At 46.1% G+C, this 15,410-nt stretch overlaps 1 protein-coding gene across 23 annotated transcripts in view; it reads left to right on the forward strand.

The window, feature by feature from the left end:
• Nucleotides 1-12,612, forward strand: part of FNBP1 (formin binding protein 1) — a 102,752-nt gene extending 90,140 nt beyond the window's left edge. For 13 of the 23 annotated variants that reach the window (XM_042786567.1, XM_042786561.1, XM_042786566.1 and 10 more), the window contains 5 exons: nt 1,948-2,080; nt 3,158-3,279; nt 3,744-3,883; nt 4,275-4,433; nt 7,103-8,566. In XM_042786567.1, coding sequence (XP_042642501.1) covers nt 1,948-2,080; nt 3,158-3,279; nt 3,744-3,883; nt 4,275-4,433; nt 7,103-7,137 — 589 coding nt within the window. In that variant the 3' untranslated portion in view covers nt 7,138-8,566. Of the gene's footprint in view, nt 1-1,947; nt 2,081-3,157; nt 3,280-3,743; nt 3,884-4,274; nt 5,581-7,102; nt 8,567-9,459 lie in introns of those variants that run through there. The other 10 variants (XM_042786562.1, XM_042786572.1, XM_042786574.1 and 7 more) reach the window with 4 other exon arrangements.
• Nucleotides 12,613-15,410: the final 2,798 nt, after the last annotated feature.

Raw genomic sequence — 15,410 nt, forward strand, 5'->3', positions numbered from 1 at the left:
GTTCACATTCTGCAGCTGCATTAAAGATTCAGCATGTTATGTTTGCAAGAGACAGAACTTTTCCCTGAATGATTTTGAGACTTATCCTCTCTGTTACTAGTCTATCCCTAAATACTAGTTTGCATCTGTACAGATGTGCCTACATTATCTGTTAGCTTGCTCTGAAAAACCTGTTTATTTTGTGTAGTAACCTAAACTTTCTTCTTCATGTTTTATTATATAAGAAAACTGCGTGCAGTTATATGATTTATCATTGCTTTGTTTTTTCCTTTATGGCAACTTACATTTGCTTCTGTACAGATTTTCCTTTCTGCTCTGAATCGATTCTGAGGTAACCCAACATTAAAATCTAATGTGAAATCAGAGCAGAATGAAGTTATTTTAAATAAAAATAGTATCTGATTGAGTAAGTAGCACCAGCAGTTAAATAAGAGTTAAAAAAAAATAGTAATAATCTTGACTCATGTGTTTGCAATATTGTCCCTTAAGGCTTCAACCACAGAGCAGTCCCACTTCCTTGCCACCCACACTTTTTCCCATTTTCTATACACACAAAGCGAAGGCAGGCACAGGATTGCAATTGTCAAGAGTTTGGTGGGAAACTCTAAAATATAAAGAGCGTTAACTTGAGTCGTGGGACTCACATTAACCTTTCTCCCCCCAACTAATGCCTAGAGAAAAACTGAATAGCTGTGCCGGTAATACAGGAAATTGGCTCGTCAGTCCACCCTTCTCTAAGCTCTGAAATGTTCATCACCATGCACGTAACTTTTTCTGAAGTTCAGCCTCAGCTTGGCTTAAGTCAAAGGCAGCACACTGCTGTCAGTGAGAGCTCTGCTGGCTTTCCTAAGGGAGCTTGTGAAGGCATCTACTACGTTAATCTTGGCCTTGTGGTACCACATTCATCATAGCAGGCCTTAAAATTAACATCTCTGAAACCCGAGGCATTTGGCATCTGGACCGATAGGAAACACAGCCCCCAGAAAGAGTCTAGTGAAAATGCTGTATAACTTAACAGGATGCAGGGTCACATTATGTGGCCTGAGGTCCATCTGTCCCTGCGCTGTGACAAATGCAAACCATCTGGATTTAGTTTCATTTTAAGCAGTGTGAAATAAGTATCTTACAAATTATTTGGGTTGCAAAAGACAAACTGCAAGAGGCAGGGTGAGAATTTCTGGTTAGCACTCCATTTTTATTACTAATACATCCACATCCAGCTCTTTGTCCCAGTTTCTCAACTGGATTTCAGCCCATGATGGATAATAATGATGCAACTGTCTGTGCCTCAAAAACTGGGATGATACTCATCTAGAAGGCTGAAGCTGTCATTTGTTGTAATGGTTGCGAGATTAATTTTTCCCCCCCCCAGTGTTAGTAACTAGATACTGTAGTACTAAATAAAAGTACATGTCAGGCTAAAAGTCAATACCAAATTCCTTCTTTTGCCTTGCAGAAGGCCATTATCCAAGAATTCAGTTGTTTTTCTGCGAGGATTCTTCAAGCAGGGCACATGGAGCTCGAATCATTTGGTCTAAATATGTTGTGTGCTTGTACCAACACAGCACATCTCCTGTGTAGCCTGACCCCGCCAGCCTCGCTCACGTGAAGAGCCCTCAGCTGCCTGTGGGGCGAGGAGCTCCTTTTAGTGTAGGAGTTTAAGGAGTTTGGCTTGTGTGCAATGTCTCTGTCGTGTCATGTTGTAGGTAAAGGCATCACTCAGTTTTTTCCATCTCTGACAGCGTAAATTCTCTTCTGGCAAGTGATTTTACTGTTGTTTTTTTTAATGGCTGGTTCTGTACAGGGTGAAAGCCCCTGTCTGGATGTTCTCAGTTGCCTTTATAACACGTTACACTTGAATGACAGAGTAAAGAAGAGGCAGTTTGTTATCCTTTTGTTTGCCCCCAGCCACACTAACACATGTTTTATTTTTCCTCTGGCTCTCAGAGATGCCTTAACGAAAATGAAAGATGTGTATATCAAGAACCCACAGATGGGAGATGCAGCGAGTGTGGACCACAGATTAGCAGAACTTGGACAGAACATTGAAAAGTTACGACTAGAAGTTCAGAAGTTTGAGGTATGGGAAGAGACATTTCAGTAAAAAGTAACTCAGCGTGTGCTCAGTTCTAAGCAGATACTTCATTGCTTTTCCAGATGTATTGATGCATTTGCTTACTATGTATGGATATGTTCTTAAGTACTTGCATTAATTGATATCTTTGAGCCTATTTGTGTAATATAAATGCACACAATTTCTTGTGACTGTCAGCCAACAGTCCTGCTGTTTCATTGATGGCAGAAAAGGAAATGTGCCAAGTGGAGGATAAGAGAAAATGTAGTGCTCTCTGGACCCCCAGAGGGGTTTCAGGTGCTGCTTTAATTAAGTAAATAATTTGAAGCATCATGTTAGATGTCTGTGGAAAATCAGAGGGACATAAATGTAAAGCACCGTTTATAGTCTCACACCAAGACAGAAGCCATCAGATGAAGTATGTTTCAAGGAATAGTCTGCCATTAGCAGGAAGCTTCTTAGAGATACAAAATCTCAAGAGCATAAGGGGTAGTTGGAATATATGAAGCCATTATAATTACACACAAAGGATTAGAGGGCTGAGAAAAGACTTCACTCTGTAGATTATGGTATGTACATCAACAGACACATCCTGTTAATTGTAGATGTTCCTTACAGTTGTTGGCTTTACTATCCATTGCCTTCTTATCCATTTGAAAATCACTGGTTCTTTCATTCTCCCTAGCCTTAGTCCTCTTGCACTCAGCAGTCACTGAGATTGCTGTGTTTCTGGTGTTATTGAGACTACTATAAGCGGACACACATCTTTTTACTTTTGTAACTAGAGCAGCAGCAGCATTTCCCAACAGCTGTTGTTAACTGCTTCTCTTGGGTCACAGTGTTTGCAGTGTCAAAAAATAGAGTTTTCAGTAAGTGTGTTTTTTGGCAAGATTGATAGATTTAATATACACTTAAAGGACAGAGTCTATCCCCCCTGACAACTGCAACCCAAAGGGAAAACTTAAATATGCTTGCAAACTGGTTTTAGTTCCACTATGTCGGATATGACACAGCAAGGTAAAAGCAACATCTGTCCCCTTGCACGTCGAGGCCCGAGAGATGTGTCAGTGCTTTCCCTTGCAGGGCTGGCTGGCAGAGGTGGAGGGCCGGTTGCCCACGCGGACGGAGCAGGCCCGGCGGCAGAGCGGGCTCTATGAAGCCCAGAACCCTTCAGCAGTGAACAGCTGTGCGCAGGACCGGGAGAGGTACCGTATCTGTACAGAGCTGTCCTCTTCACAGTGGGAGCTGGACCCGCTCTCCTCAGCTGGGTACCTGGGGCAGCTGTAGCTCTGCAGCGTTCGGAAGCTTTCCCCGTAACCGGACTGAAGGCAGGGGCTCTGTGGAGCGCCTGATTTTAGCATATAGAAGATCCCAGCTTTGAGCTGCTTTTGGGAACGCGATGGAACGTGTAGTAGCCCCTGCGCTCACTGCTGTGAGCGTGAGTGAGGTAGGGGCAGTCTCTACAGCTTTTGATGGGAAAAATAACTGGTCCTGCCCACCACGTTGTGACAGCTGCTACTGGTGTACCAGCCGGTCCTGAGCAGGCTTTGGCATTGCTGAGCTGCCCCATCTACAGCTGCTCACCTTGCCTGAAGTGTCTGGTAACCAAATCACTCTCTTTGCTCTGGAGACTGGTTGCTATAGTTGCTCTGTATTTTCCTCTCTTGAGCAGCCCAGATGGCAGTTACACAGAAGAGCAAAGTCAGGAGACTGAGATGAAAGTACCTGCAACGGATTTTGATGATGAATTTGATGATGAAGAACCACTACCCACCATAGGAACATGTAAAGCGCTCTATACATTTGAAGGTATCACTCAAACTTTACTCTCTTTTCACTTACTGTTTCATTCAGTTCATATTCCACAGGGAAACTTTCATTTAACCCCTGCAGTGCTTAAATAGACAAAGAAAAGGGCACGTGAGGTTCTGCCATGATTCTGTTCCATAGAGAGGAACTAAGACAGTAATTTGTCTCCTCTTACACAGGGACCCTGCAAGAAAAAGAACCAAAACTCTGGTGCTCAGATCACATTCACCTGGTTCTTTGTGTACACGCTGTTGTCTCCAGAATCACGTGCTCTTGTTCTTGCTGCTGAGGATGCCACAAAGGTTGTGGAGTTTGCCCTGAGCAGCCCACAGTGCATGTGTGGTTCCCATTGTGCAGCACAGCCTAAACTCTGTGTTACTGTGTCTTTCAGGTCAGAATGAAGGAACAATTTCTGTAGCAGAAGGAGAAATGCTCTATGTAATAGAAGAAGACAAAGGCGATGGGTGGACACGAATCCGAAGGAATGAAGATGAGGAGGGCTATGTCCCTACGTCGTATGTTGAAGTCTATTTGGACAAAAATGCCAAAGGTGCTATGACTTATATTTAATACTATTATTATTACTTTATTTGCTTTCACAGAGATACCCAACCCTGAAACTGCTCTGTGTTGCAGATAGAGCCTTTTAAAAGTCTGCGCAATGCCACGAAGTGCATTGTTTCGTATCTGGACTAATATGGCTTGCTGTACTGCAAAACGTGCTTTTTATTGATCAGAGGAGGGTAGTGTGGTAGACTGTAACACCAGAGGGGGAATGCAGCCTCTCCTAGGCAGTGCTTGTTCAGCTGTCACTGCCGTTGCACGCCCGGCTTAGCGCAGGAAGCACAGAGCCATTTGGGATGATATGGGCTCTCCTCGGATGTCCAGGTGGCGTCACAGACACGCTCACAAACCAGCAGTTTGTCCCAGACTGGGTCAGGGGGATGTTACGTAGGAAGTATTGAAGCTGCTGGTTTGTGTCGCAGTGTGGTAGCTTTTCAGAGCCTAACGTGTTCTATGGACCTTTTGATTGAAACCCGGTTGTCACTCAGTGTGTTTGGAAGATGAAAGAGAGATCTTGCCAAAACCTGCCTACACAGCACCCTCTGCTCCCTGGTAAATCAGCAGAACACTGGCATCAAGAAAGATCGTCTATTCTTTCCTACCTTGATACATTCCAGAAAATGGCTTTTTGGGTGTATTTGCTGTTTCAGATGACCATAACTAATGGTTTAATCTTACACTCACACACGATCAGTGGAGACATTCAGAGTTTAGACTCCACAATCTTCTGTTTCTTCGGTGCTTTTTAACCCCTCACAAATCGGTGTATCGTGTAAGCAGGCAGTGCTAGAGGGGGATCCTGGCTAGGGTGTATGCGGGCACCAGGAACACCTGGTAATCACTGAGAAATCAAAACATTTTAGTCCTGTTTCAAATCAGGATGTGTTTGAAGTCCACTGTTAAATAATTTGTGTTTTTTCAGTCACACAATCCTTCAGATTATTGTTGTGTCTCCTAGGTGTTAAAGCCGCCTCATCCAATTCAAAAGAAAACTGAACCATTCTCATTGGGATTTATGAACAGTAGGAAGAGAGGAGTAGGACTGTCTCTGTAAAGAAACACTATAACTTGATCTGTTCACTGGTTTGGATTCAGTATTAAACAGTGCAGTGCCTTGTCTGCTGCAGACAGAAGTCTGGGGTCTTGTTTTATTTTGCTACAGTACAGTAGTTTTATGTTTGTGTTGGCAAATACAGGGTCAGTTGAGATACAAAAGAGTGCAAAACTGTCAGTTTTCATTAACTCTTGGAAGAGGAGCGTGGCTTGTACATTCTCCTTCAACCTCAGAACCAGGCAGAAAGCAGAGAATGGGAGATCCCATCCCTTATCCCCGGGTTCTCTCCTATGGAGATTGGCTGCTTTGGGTGTGCCAGTAGCTGGAAGCAACGTTATTGCTCTGCTGGAAAATGTGTTGTTCAGCAGTGCAGGCTGCTTGAAACGGCTAAGTTAGTGTGGCATGGGAGTCTGTCTGAAGTAACAAGCACAGCTGCCCTGCCCTCAGGTATGCAGCCTGGTTCGGGTCAGCGGGGCGTTACAGCCATCCCCCATGTACCAGCAGAGGTTGGGTGGGGAGAGAAGCAAAGTGGATCTCTGGGTGGGGTGAGAAACCCTGACACAGTCCTGCTGTCTGATGTAGCAAACTTTAACTTACCCTTCTGGAGAGACTACTGCAGGAGTATTGCAGTACCAGCCAGAAAATAGTATCAGTGTGTTAATGGTATTATGTAAGTTATAGGCTGATGCTGAATGATCCTAAAAATGCAGTCTGTGCTGGGAGTGAGGGCTGATACAGTTGCAGCCACTTCTGTAGCAACGAAGGAGGTTTTTCAGATCATTTAAGTTTGACATTAATTTTGCTGGACTTCAGGAACAAAATTAAATGTATCTGTGAATATTTAATGTAAAGGAACTGTAATATTTACCTCCGATTTCTCAATTCTCTAATTAAAAGGAAAAGCTAAAACAACTGTCCATAAAACGTCACAGTAGCAGTATAAAGATTTGAGGGAACCACTACTGTGTTTAAAAGACAAGCTTTGTTACAAGCTGCAGCTTTCTCATTTGATTTTTAATGTATTAGTAGAAGTGACTTCAGTCCTTGAAACGGAAGCTATAGCATTCCTGAAAATGACACTGTCGATATTAAAGCATTTACAAACTTTAGCAGTTCTTTCCTCTTTCTGGGAAGAAGCTTGAGCAGCTGGTAGCTGTGGAGGTCAGTTGTGTGGGGGCTGGGAGCGTTCACACCAGCTCTGAGGGCACCTGCGGGTTCTGGCCCGGGCGTTACCTGCCTGGCCACGCTGTGCCGGGCTCGGAGCCGGCGGCAGCTCTGCCTCAGAAATGCAACTGCGAAATGCTTTGGGAAGAGCCGCTGGGCAGCTGGCGAGCTGTTCGCAGTCGGCTGAAGCCCCTGGTGACAGGGCTCTGGTGCCGACCCTGGGAGGAGCAGGGGCAGGTAAGTCGAGTGCTGCAGCCGCCCTCCTGGTCACCGTTCTCAGGGGAGCCGAGCTGGGTCGGTGCACACACCTGCGAGAGGGCTCTTCCGAAAGTTCGCAGTGGTGCCTCCGGTCAGAGGGTGTTTGCAAACCCCGTCACGGAAAAGAACAATAACGTCTATCTTGTTTTGCCTTTTTTTTTTTTTTTTTTTTTTTCCAGATGTTTACAAATCACTTCAGAAAATCTCTGGGTAGGTTTGCATAGGCCTGTTCACCTTTTATCCTACCGGTTTGCTGCTACGGTTGTTTTAGGAGCTCTATTTCAGAAGGTTTTCTTTAGAAGAGATGAATGCACATGTCGTATCTCCAGCAATGAAAGACTCTGTTAGGTACCGTTCACTCAGCTGATGCATGTATAAGTTCGCCTCTTGAAATTTAACTGTGCATCACTGCCACCAAGAGTGCTGGCCCGACTGTATCAGTTTAGTCATAAACAGCATTATTGTCCATCTTAATAGAAATGAGAGCCACACAGTTCACTCTCTTTGTGATGCATGCAGGAAAGGATTATAAATGCTAAAAAACTCCCATGCGGACTAAGAATTGGACCTGTTGGATGTAACTTCATGTTTTGGGGCTTACGCCAACTGCTGAGGGAGGAGGACGAAAACTCTCTGCACACGTGGGTGCAACTTCTCGCAGGGCTTTTCTGCACCTGCCAGGTGTCTGGTGCTGACAACTGCCGAATGCAGACACTCGCTGGGCCTTTTTGCTCAAGCCTGGCCATACTGTGTTACTGACTGTCATACCTCCTGATCTGCTTGGGGACAAGCCATGTCGTGAAATAGTGCGATACACACAAGAACTTGCATGAAGTAACCAGCCTTATAGAAACTCTTCCTTGCACCCCAAAAAAATGCCATGTTTGCTTCCGCCAGAAAAGACTGGCTGTTTGGGTGACACGCAAGTAATAGAGGCTGTTTTGTGAAGTTAAACTTCTTGATAAAAAAAAAAAAATTTCGGAGCCATGGACTGATGCAGCCCCTTTACCGCTGTGGGTCTGCTCCTCCTCACCTTCGATTATACAAATAAATGCTTATAGACAGCTCTGTGATTCTCAGTGGTGCAGCTCTGCTGTTTGTTTGCTGTAACCATTACGCAGAGCCTTGACTTATAGAAATAAATAGGTAAAAGTTAACCATGCTGATGCACTTTTTATCTAGGATATATCTGATTATTTAATGCTTGCCAAATTATTTAGGAAACAGTAATTATAAACGGGACTGTGGCTTTTTTAAAATCCTTTTGTTAAATACTTGCCCTTAGTTCTCCCAGTATATAAAAAAATTGTATATAACATAACTTAAAAACTAAAGTTACTTGAAATTGAATTGTTTTTATCTTTTTGTATATGTATAAATATAAATGGGTTTGTAGGCTGTTCTGCTTAACCTAGCTGTTGTTTTCGTAACTATTCAGTCCCTCTTATGTTGATAAGTGGTTTTGGTTACTCAGCTGCCTGTGTCTGGTTGGACTTGCATAGAAACGTTTGTGTTAAGGTTTGTTAAATCTGGCCAGTGTGGTGGTTTCATTTCTATTCTTGCTTTTTCGAGAATCATCCTCCGCCTCTTTATAGCTTGATGTACCATGGTGTCATCTTCTAATAAACATTATATTTTTCTCATTTCTGTGAGGTTTTTTTATTTTAATGGCAGTCCATTTAAGTTTCACTTTACTAAGGGAAAGGAAATGACCCAGAGGTGCCTCTCACCTGCCTCCCACACTTAGCACAAATGCAATTCCTTTTCAGGAAAAATACTTTGTTGTGGCTCTGTGACAACCTTTTCATGCTGTCATTTGGAATTTTTCCTTTTATGGAAGTGGGTGCAAAGGCGTTCGGGAGGGTTCCCCCCGCTCTTGAATGCGCGGGAAGTTTGGACTCATCCCGTATCCCCTGGGATACAGCAGCCCCTCTGGCCCTCACACCTCTGGATTGTAGCTTCCCTTGGCTGCAGAGGAAACTTTCCCTCAGCCAGAAGCCTGTGGGTGCAGGAATGTGACACAGGATGGGTTTAGGGGCTGAGACTGCTTTCGCTTACCTGGACTTCCCTGAAGCTCGAAAGGCCTTTGCAGCCTGTTCGGGAAGGGGTGGCTAGCGTGGGTTCATCTGCAAAACTCTGTGTGTTACCTTCCTCTTGTTGTTCTTGGTTATCACTCACGGTCTCTGGAGCCGTCACTTGAACAGATGATACGGTTCTGCTTTGCAGATTGAAAATTTAAAAGCCATTTGTGTTCTCTGTTGCACTGAGAAAGTGCTGGCAGGGTCCTGCTCCAGGGCAGAGTCCCAGGGCTGCTCATCCCCAGGCTGGAGGGAAGGGCTGGGGGTGTAGGATCGCTGTTCCAGTGCTGCCGTGTGTGCCTGACCCCGGGAGCTTTCCGTGAGCCCTTACAGCCTGCTAGATGCTTGGATGCTGTGTTTCCTTTAACCTCCTGCAGGCAGTGCTACTCTTAGGGATTCTGTTTTCCCCAGCCTCTTTCTAATCCAGTCTCTTTCTTTTTGTCTTTCTTATGTTTTAGATTCCTAAAGGTGTTTGTGCTGGTGCAAGAACCTCGGGGCGAGCTTGTCACAGAAGGAGAAACAAAATGGTCTGTTTACCCTGCAGGCAGATAAAACACACCCGTGGAAAGCCAGACTCCCGGTCTTGTCTGGAGTTCCCACTTGAAAAATTCACACCTAAATTCCATCCCAGTACCATTCAGATGCTTGCTCTTTTTCACGGCATGCTACTTGTGGCTCAGATTAACTTATCAGCCTTCCCCACTCTTCTGCCAGCTTGGCACATCACCAACACTTCCCCCCCTACCCGGTTCCTCCCAACACTGGTCAGAGAACTGCTGGCTGCCCCTTGATGCAGAGGGTAACCAGAGGGTCCCACGCATGTGCTGGTCTGTCTTCTGCCCTCCCTCGTCCCTCAGCCCATCTGAATGCAGGCACTAGCCCATCAGCATTTCACACGGTGCCTTTAGTGCTAATCCTGCAGGAAGCCTCATCGAGCGGCCTGGCAGGGGGGTGCGTACTCCTGGAAAGCCTCCCCTGGGAACGGCGTGACAGCAGCTGGACTGGGCTCTGAATTTGCAGATACTAGATTTGATCCACATGCATTAGTTAATATTCTGCTTTCCCCAAAAGGTCACTAATACTTGTCAGCCCTTATTTTTTTTTTTTAAATTTAGGCTGATGCTCATTCCAACTATTAAATCCCTCTGACCTTGCTGTTTCCTGAAAGCCTCCACGCTCACGTATGTACGCTTGCTTTCCTGCTCGCTCTCTCTGACCCCTCCTCTTTATCCCCCCCCCTCTTTCTCACGCACACACACAGACACACACAGACAGACACTGGCCTTTTGGTTTGAAGCCCCGTTTTGCTCGTCACAAGGACCTCCGTTTTGCTCTCGTTTCAGTCTGCATGCTCGCCCTGTTGCCTTGCCTGCGCCCACCTTCCCGCGGGCCACGTTATTTTGTGGCTCCTTGTTGTTAATCTCTTTGCAGTTTTCTTTTGTTGGTTTGGTTTTCAGCATTTCAGACCTGCCTTCTCCTTTTGCATGACCTCTTGTGCGTTCTTATCAGTTAATGTTTGAATAACAGCATTTTTTTAGAAAAATAAAAGAGAAAAGGAAAAAAGAAACCGCACTCTATTTCGTTCTCCCACCTTGTTATGGACTGGACCTGGACCCAGAAGCCAGACAGGAATTGTGACCATCCTGTTCTCACGTGGTTTTATTTGAAGCAGAAGTAGCACGATAAGTGATGCTGCACTTTATCATGTCATGCAGCGGAGAGAGAGCTGTAACGTCTCCAAATATCACATGATCTGGACCTCAAGTGCTTTCTAGACTTCTACAATAGAACTTCTGGTTTCCCTTGAATTTTTACCATTGCTAGGATCTTACAGTCCTTCCCGTGCACATTTGAGCCCCGTAGAGTCAGTTGCTACTCAGTAGCTCCTGAGGGCCTAATTTATTCATAGAGCAACACGCCATTCGGGGGAATCTACTTGCTCTTGCTGAACTTCAGCGTGTTTTGTCAAATCCCCAGAATTTGAGAAGACCCCTCCGGAAGCTGCTGCCGGCAGTGACCCTAAAACGAAACCTCTGGGGTTTAGGTTGCAGCCAAAGGCGCGCGCCCTTGTGCTGCCTGCGGCGCTGCCGTGCCGGCTCAGCGCGTGGAAGCGCGTCCAGGAGTCGTGTGCTCTCCCTGTGGGGGACCGCCGGCAGCGGCCCCGCTCAGGATGAAGTGATTTTTTTTTCCAGTCGGGTTCCGTGTGGTGTTCATAACTCCAGCCCTTTCTCTCCAGTCAGGATGCCGACTTTTCTTTTTAACAGCACCAAGTCGCTCGGTCCTGCCGCTAGTACTGTAGCTGTTGTATTCCGGTGCTTCGTATCGGCCAAGCAGCAACCAGCAAAAGGTTGTGGGTTTTTAATTCCCATTCACGTGGCTCGGGAGCCTGCACTGAGCAGCAGGCGATTCCGACGCTGGGGCTGTTCGGCGGCCGGGGGGGGGGGGGGGGGTCACAGTCGATTAAATCACCGTCCCTGTCATTGCTGCTGCTGCTGCCGTCACTGACCCGGTCGGAGCCGCGAGCCTCCGGCAGCAGAACGTGACCCGCAGGGTTGGCACCTGCGGAGGCTTCGCCTCCATCTGTCGGGGCACCCCAGTGGTTAAGCAGTTACCGGGCGTGCGAAAGTATCTCTACAATATTTTTAGCTGCGGTATTTTTATTCTTGTGTCCAATGCACTGTTGAATGAGCAGCTAGAAGAATTCGTTTTCACCTATTGTTGTGCCATCTGTGTAAAAATTAGATAAAAGTTTGCTTTTATATATTTAATCCAGGTGGACAGTATATTATTGTCAGCCTCTGTGGAACATTTGAACAATTGCAATGTCTGTGTTGCTAAATAGAGCTTTAGAAGGAGCATTAGCTTTAGCTGACTGATTTTCTTCAAAAGTTTTACTAAAAGACCATGTATGGAGTTTTTATAAACTTGGCAATTAGTTCCTGAAAGCCCGAATCTTAAAACTTACTGCAAGAAAAAAAACCAGCGACGGTCACGTGTTGTAGCCTACACGTTTATTCCGCTGCCTTTATTCAGGGCAACGAATGAGTCATTTTTGTAGAATTTACCTTTTGCAAAATCTGAAGAACTAAATATGTGACAGGTTTATAAAAACTCTGCTTGACTTTACTAATCTTGCCCAGAAGCATGGACTGTACAGCCTGCGAAATCCCATTATCCTCAGCAAAAGTCTCTAATGCCCTTTCTTAACACCTGTAAATAGAGAAGAAACATATTTACTGAAAGTTGTGTTTAATGCTGAGTATTTTTCAGAAGTTCATTTAGTTTGATGCATATTGTTCTTTGTTTTTTGTTTCCCTGCCTGAAGTGTCAAAAGACCTAAAAGAAGCCAAATTCTATTTTAACATGATGCTGTTGAGCACTTTTTTATTTGTATATGTGTGTGTATGTGTGTTTGAGCACTGATCTCTAGATTTTGGTGGCATCTCCGTGTTGTGATTTCATTGCCAATGTAAAAGGTTCTGGTGTTGCCCGTTCATTTCTGGAGACAGAATTCAACCAAATAAAGTGCTTCCATTTGAAAGCGAATATTGACCTTGTAACAATGAAAGGAAAGTCATCCACATATTTAAATAAACATTTAATTCCAGAAATACAGTTTCACTGGACCCTTTTGATCATCCAGGGAAGAGGAAGAGTTGGGTTTGTTGCTTCCCTTTCCCAGTGAAAAGGGCAATGCCTCTTTGCTGGGGCTCCTCGGATTCCCTGGGGTGTTCCAGCCACTGCTCCCGGGTGAGCTTTCTGCCTTCCCACAAACATTTCCAGGCGAGAGCAGGAATTTAGCTGTGACTTACTGTTTCAGCCAGATAAAGTTTTATAGCCCAAACCTCCCCATAGCTGCTCTCTGACTCCTCGTTATTCTCCTGGGCTATGGGATGGATTTGGGTCTTGCTGCCAGCTGTAAAATTAACAGCAAATAAGCAGAAACAGCCTGTTCCAGGGGCTGCTCGTGTCTAGCTGCTGCTGCCAATGCAGCGACATTCTTACTCATGGTACTCGGTTTTTTGTTTTGTTTTTTATTTTGTATTACTTCATACTGGAATTCTCAGGTATTTGAAGGGTTCATTTGGCTCTGCCCCTACCTCGGAGTGACTGTCCCGCGTGGCTCGTTCCCATCGGGTCACTTTGAGGCACAATTTTATCAAAATTTTACCTTTCCAGCTGGCACTGAAGAGAAATTGAAGTGGTTGGGGTTTTTTTATTTGCTCATCTGAGGAGGAAGAAAAATGCAGTGTTCTGGTTGGAATTTCTGGTGCACTTGGGAAAGACAGGTGGGTCTTGAATTTTTCCCCCTACAGTAGGAGGCCCCGAGAACTGGAAACTTGGGGAAAACGCTTCCTCCAACAGAGCTGTACCTTGCAATGCCCACAGTGCTTTAACTAGGAGTCTTGGCAGATATTTTTGATGCTGATTATTTATGTATTAAAACTAAACCTGCTGCAAGCTCAGCAAATAATGTATTTGTGCATCACGCGTGAGCAGGTGAGTGTATGGACTACAGTAACGCTGCCCTTCACCGAATAATTGGAAAACCAGATGCATTTCTGCAAGCCTGGGTGAGGTGATTTACAATTCCAATGTCTGGGGTTGGTGAGTGATGAGTTTTGTGTGTGTGTCCAGCCCAGACAGAAACCCTGAGTAGCTTCTGGACGGCTTCCCCCGTCGCTGTTAGTGCAATTCCTTGGATGTAGCTTCAGCCGGGATCTGCAGTTGCAAAGTAGGGGACACCAGGCTGGTAATTTCGTTTGAGGCAGCTCTACAGAGAATTTTTTTTCTGAAGGTCAGGTTGCTGTTTTGTTTAACAGAATTTCAGTTGTTCTTTGCCAGCACTAATTAACATCCCTGTCGATTCAGGACAAATCAGTACTGTTTATGAAACAATCTGCCAATCTTTGCATTTTGGGGAAATAATGAGCAGGAGGGTGTGTTGGTCTGGCTCTAACTTTTGATTTATCTTAAACAATATTAGCATTGCTAACTCTAAACAGAAACGGCACAACCAACCGAGTTGACTGAAGGCTGGAAACTGAACCCAAGCTAAAGTGAGCTTCCCAGACCACGTCAGAGCAGAGGGGATGCTGCGTGCCACGGCCACGCGGGAGGGTGGATGTGCCACCAGCACCAGGGGGGTGCTGAGCCAGGCTGGGGCTGGGGGGGGCCGTGGGTCTCACCAGGGGAAGGGCCCATTCCCCGTCCGTGGGCTGAGATGGGATGCAGCATAAAGGGGGGGGTATGGGGTGGAATAAATCTCTGTATCAGCCCTCAGGTGCAGCCCCAGGACCTGCCAGGGCCTGAGAGGAGTCGGAGAAGAGGAGCAGCAACTGTAAAACTGTAAAATAAAAAAAAGTGTAACCTCCCAGAAGACTGGGGGGAGGGGGCAGATAATCTAAACACTGAGATTTGCTCCATCAGTCCAATGCATGAACAGTTCTCTCCCCTTTCTTGCAATCAGCCAGAGACCCGATAAAATAGGGGGGAAATGAGGTGATTTGCAAACAGAGCAGACGAGTTCAGCCGTGAAGTGTGGGCGAGGGGTCCCTCGGCCCTGTGCTCCCAATCGCCGCGGGAGCCGGGGCGAGGCGGGGCTGCAGCCAGATTTCAACTGAGAGAGAGATGCAGAACTGAGCTTGGAGTGTTTTAACGGCCGGGGGATAACAAAAAGCACAATGATGGTTTTGCCAGAGCAGCACTGGAGCTGTTTGTCTAGACACCGAATAATCCCCTCCCTCGGGGAGGGCGTTCGTTAACGTCTCCTGGAACGTTCCGAGCTGTTCGGCAGTTGCTGAGGTGACGGGTTTGTTTGCAAGATGCAAGTTTTGACGGTTGACTTTGAGTCGCTAAAGAACAAGCTCAACCTTCTTGCTACCCCAGCTCACGCTCTGTTTCTTCAGCTATTTCAGGCCTCAGTCACGGCCCTGGCAGAGATCGGCCCCGGCTGCGCTCAATCACCACCCGGGTTTGGCCGCTCTTGTTAATTCGCAGGGGCAGAGCTGCTCTGGCCACCGTGGTGCCAGGGGAGCGGACGGCACCAGCAAGGACATTTTAGCACCAGACTGACAGAAAAGGCTCCTCTAGGAGAACAGCTCAGTGAAACTTCAGCTACTTCCCTTGCAAGTTACTTTCACAGCAACGCTGGTCGTGACTAGCGCCCGCTTCCAGCCACCGCGGGCTCGATTTCGGCTGAAATTGGGTAAATGAAACCTGAGGAGGAAATCTTTGTGAGCAGAGAGAGGAGCAGGCGCCCTCCTCTGACCGAGCACAGTGTGAGCCGGGGGGCTGGGGCGTGCGAAGCTCAGCTGGCTGCTGCTCAGACCCGATCTGTTACAGGAAGTTTGGACGTCTTAAAAATTTTTAAAATGTTTTTCTTCATTAACACCACGAGCTCCCAGGA

Source organism: Tyto alba, unplaced genomic scaffold, assembly GCF_018691265.1.
Source record: "Tyto alba isolate M040663 unplaced genomic scaffold, T.alba_DEE_v4.0 Super-Scaffold_11, whole genome shotgun sequence".
NCBI classification, from domain to species: domain Eukaryota; kingdom Metazoa; phylum Chordata; class Aves; order Strigiformes; family Tytonidae; genus Tyto; species Tyto alba.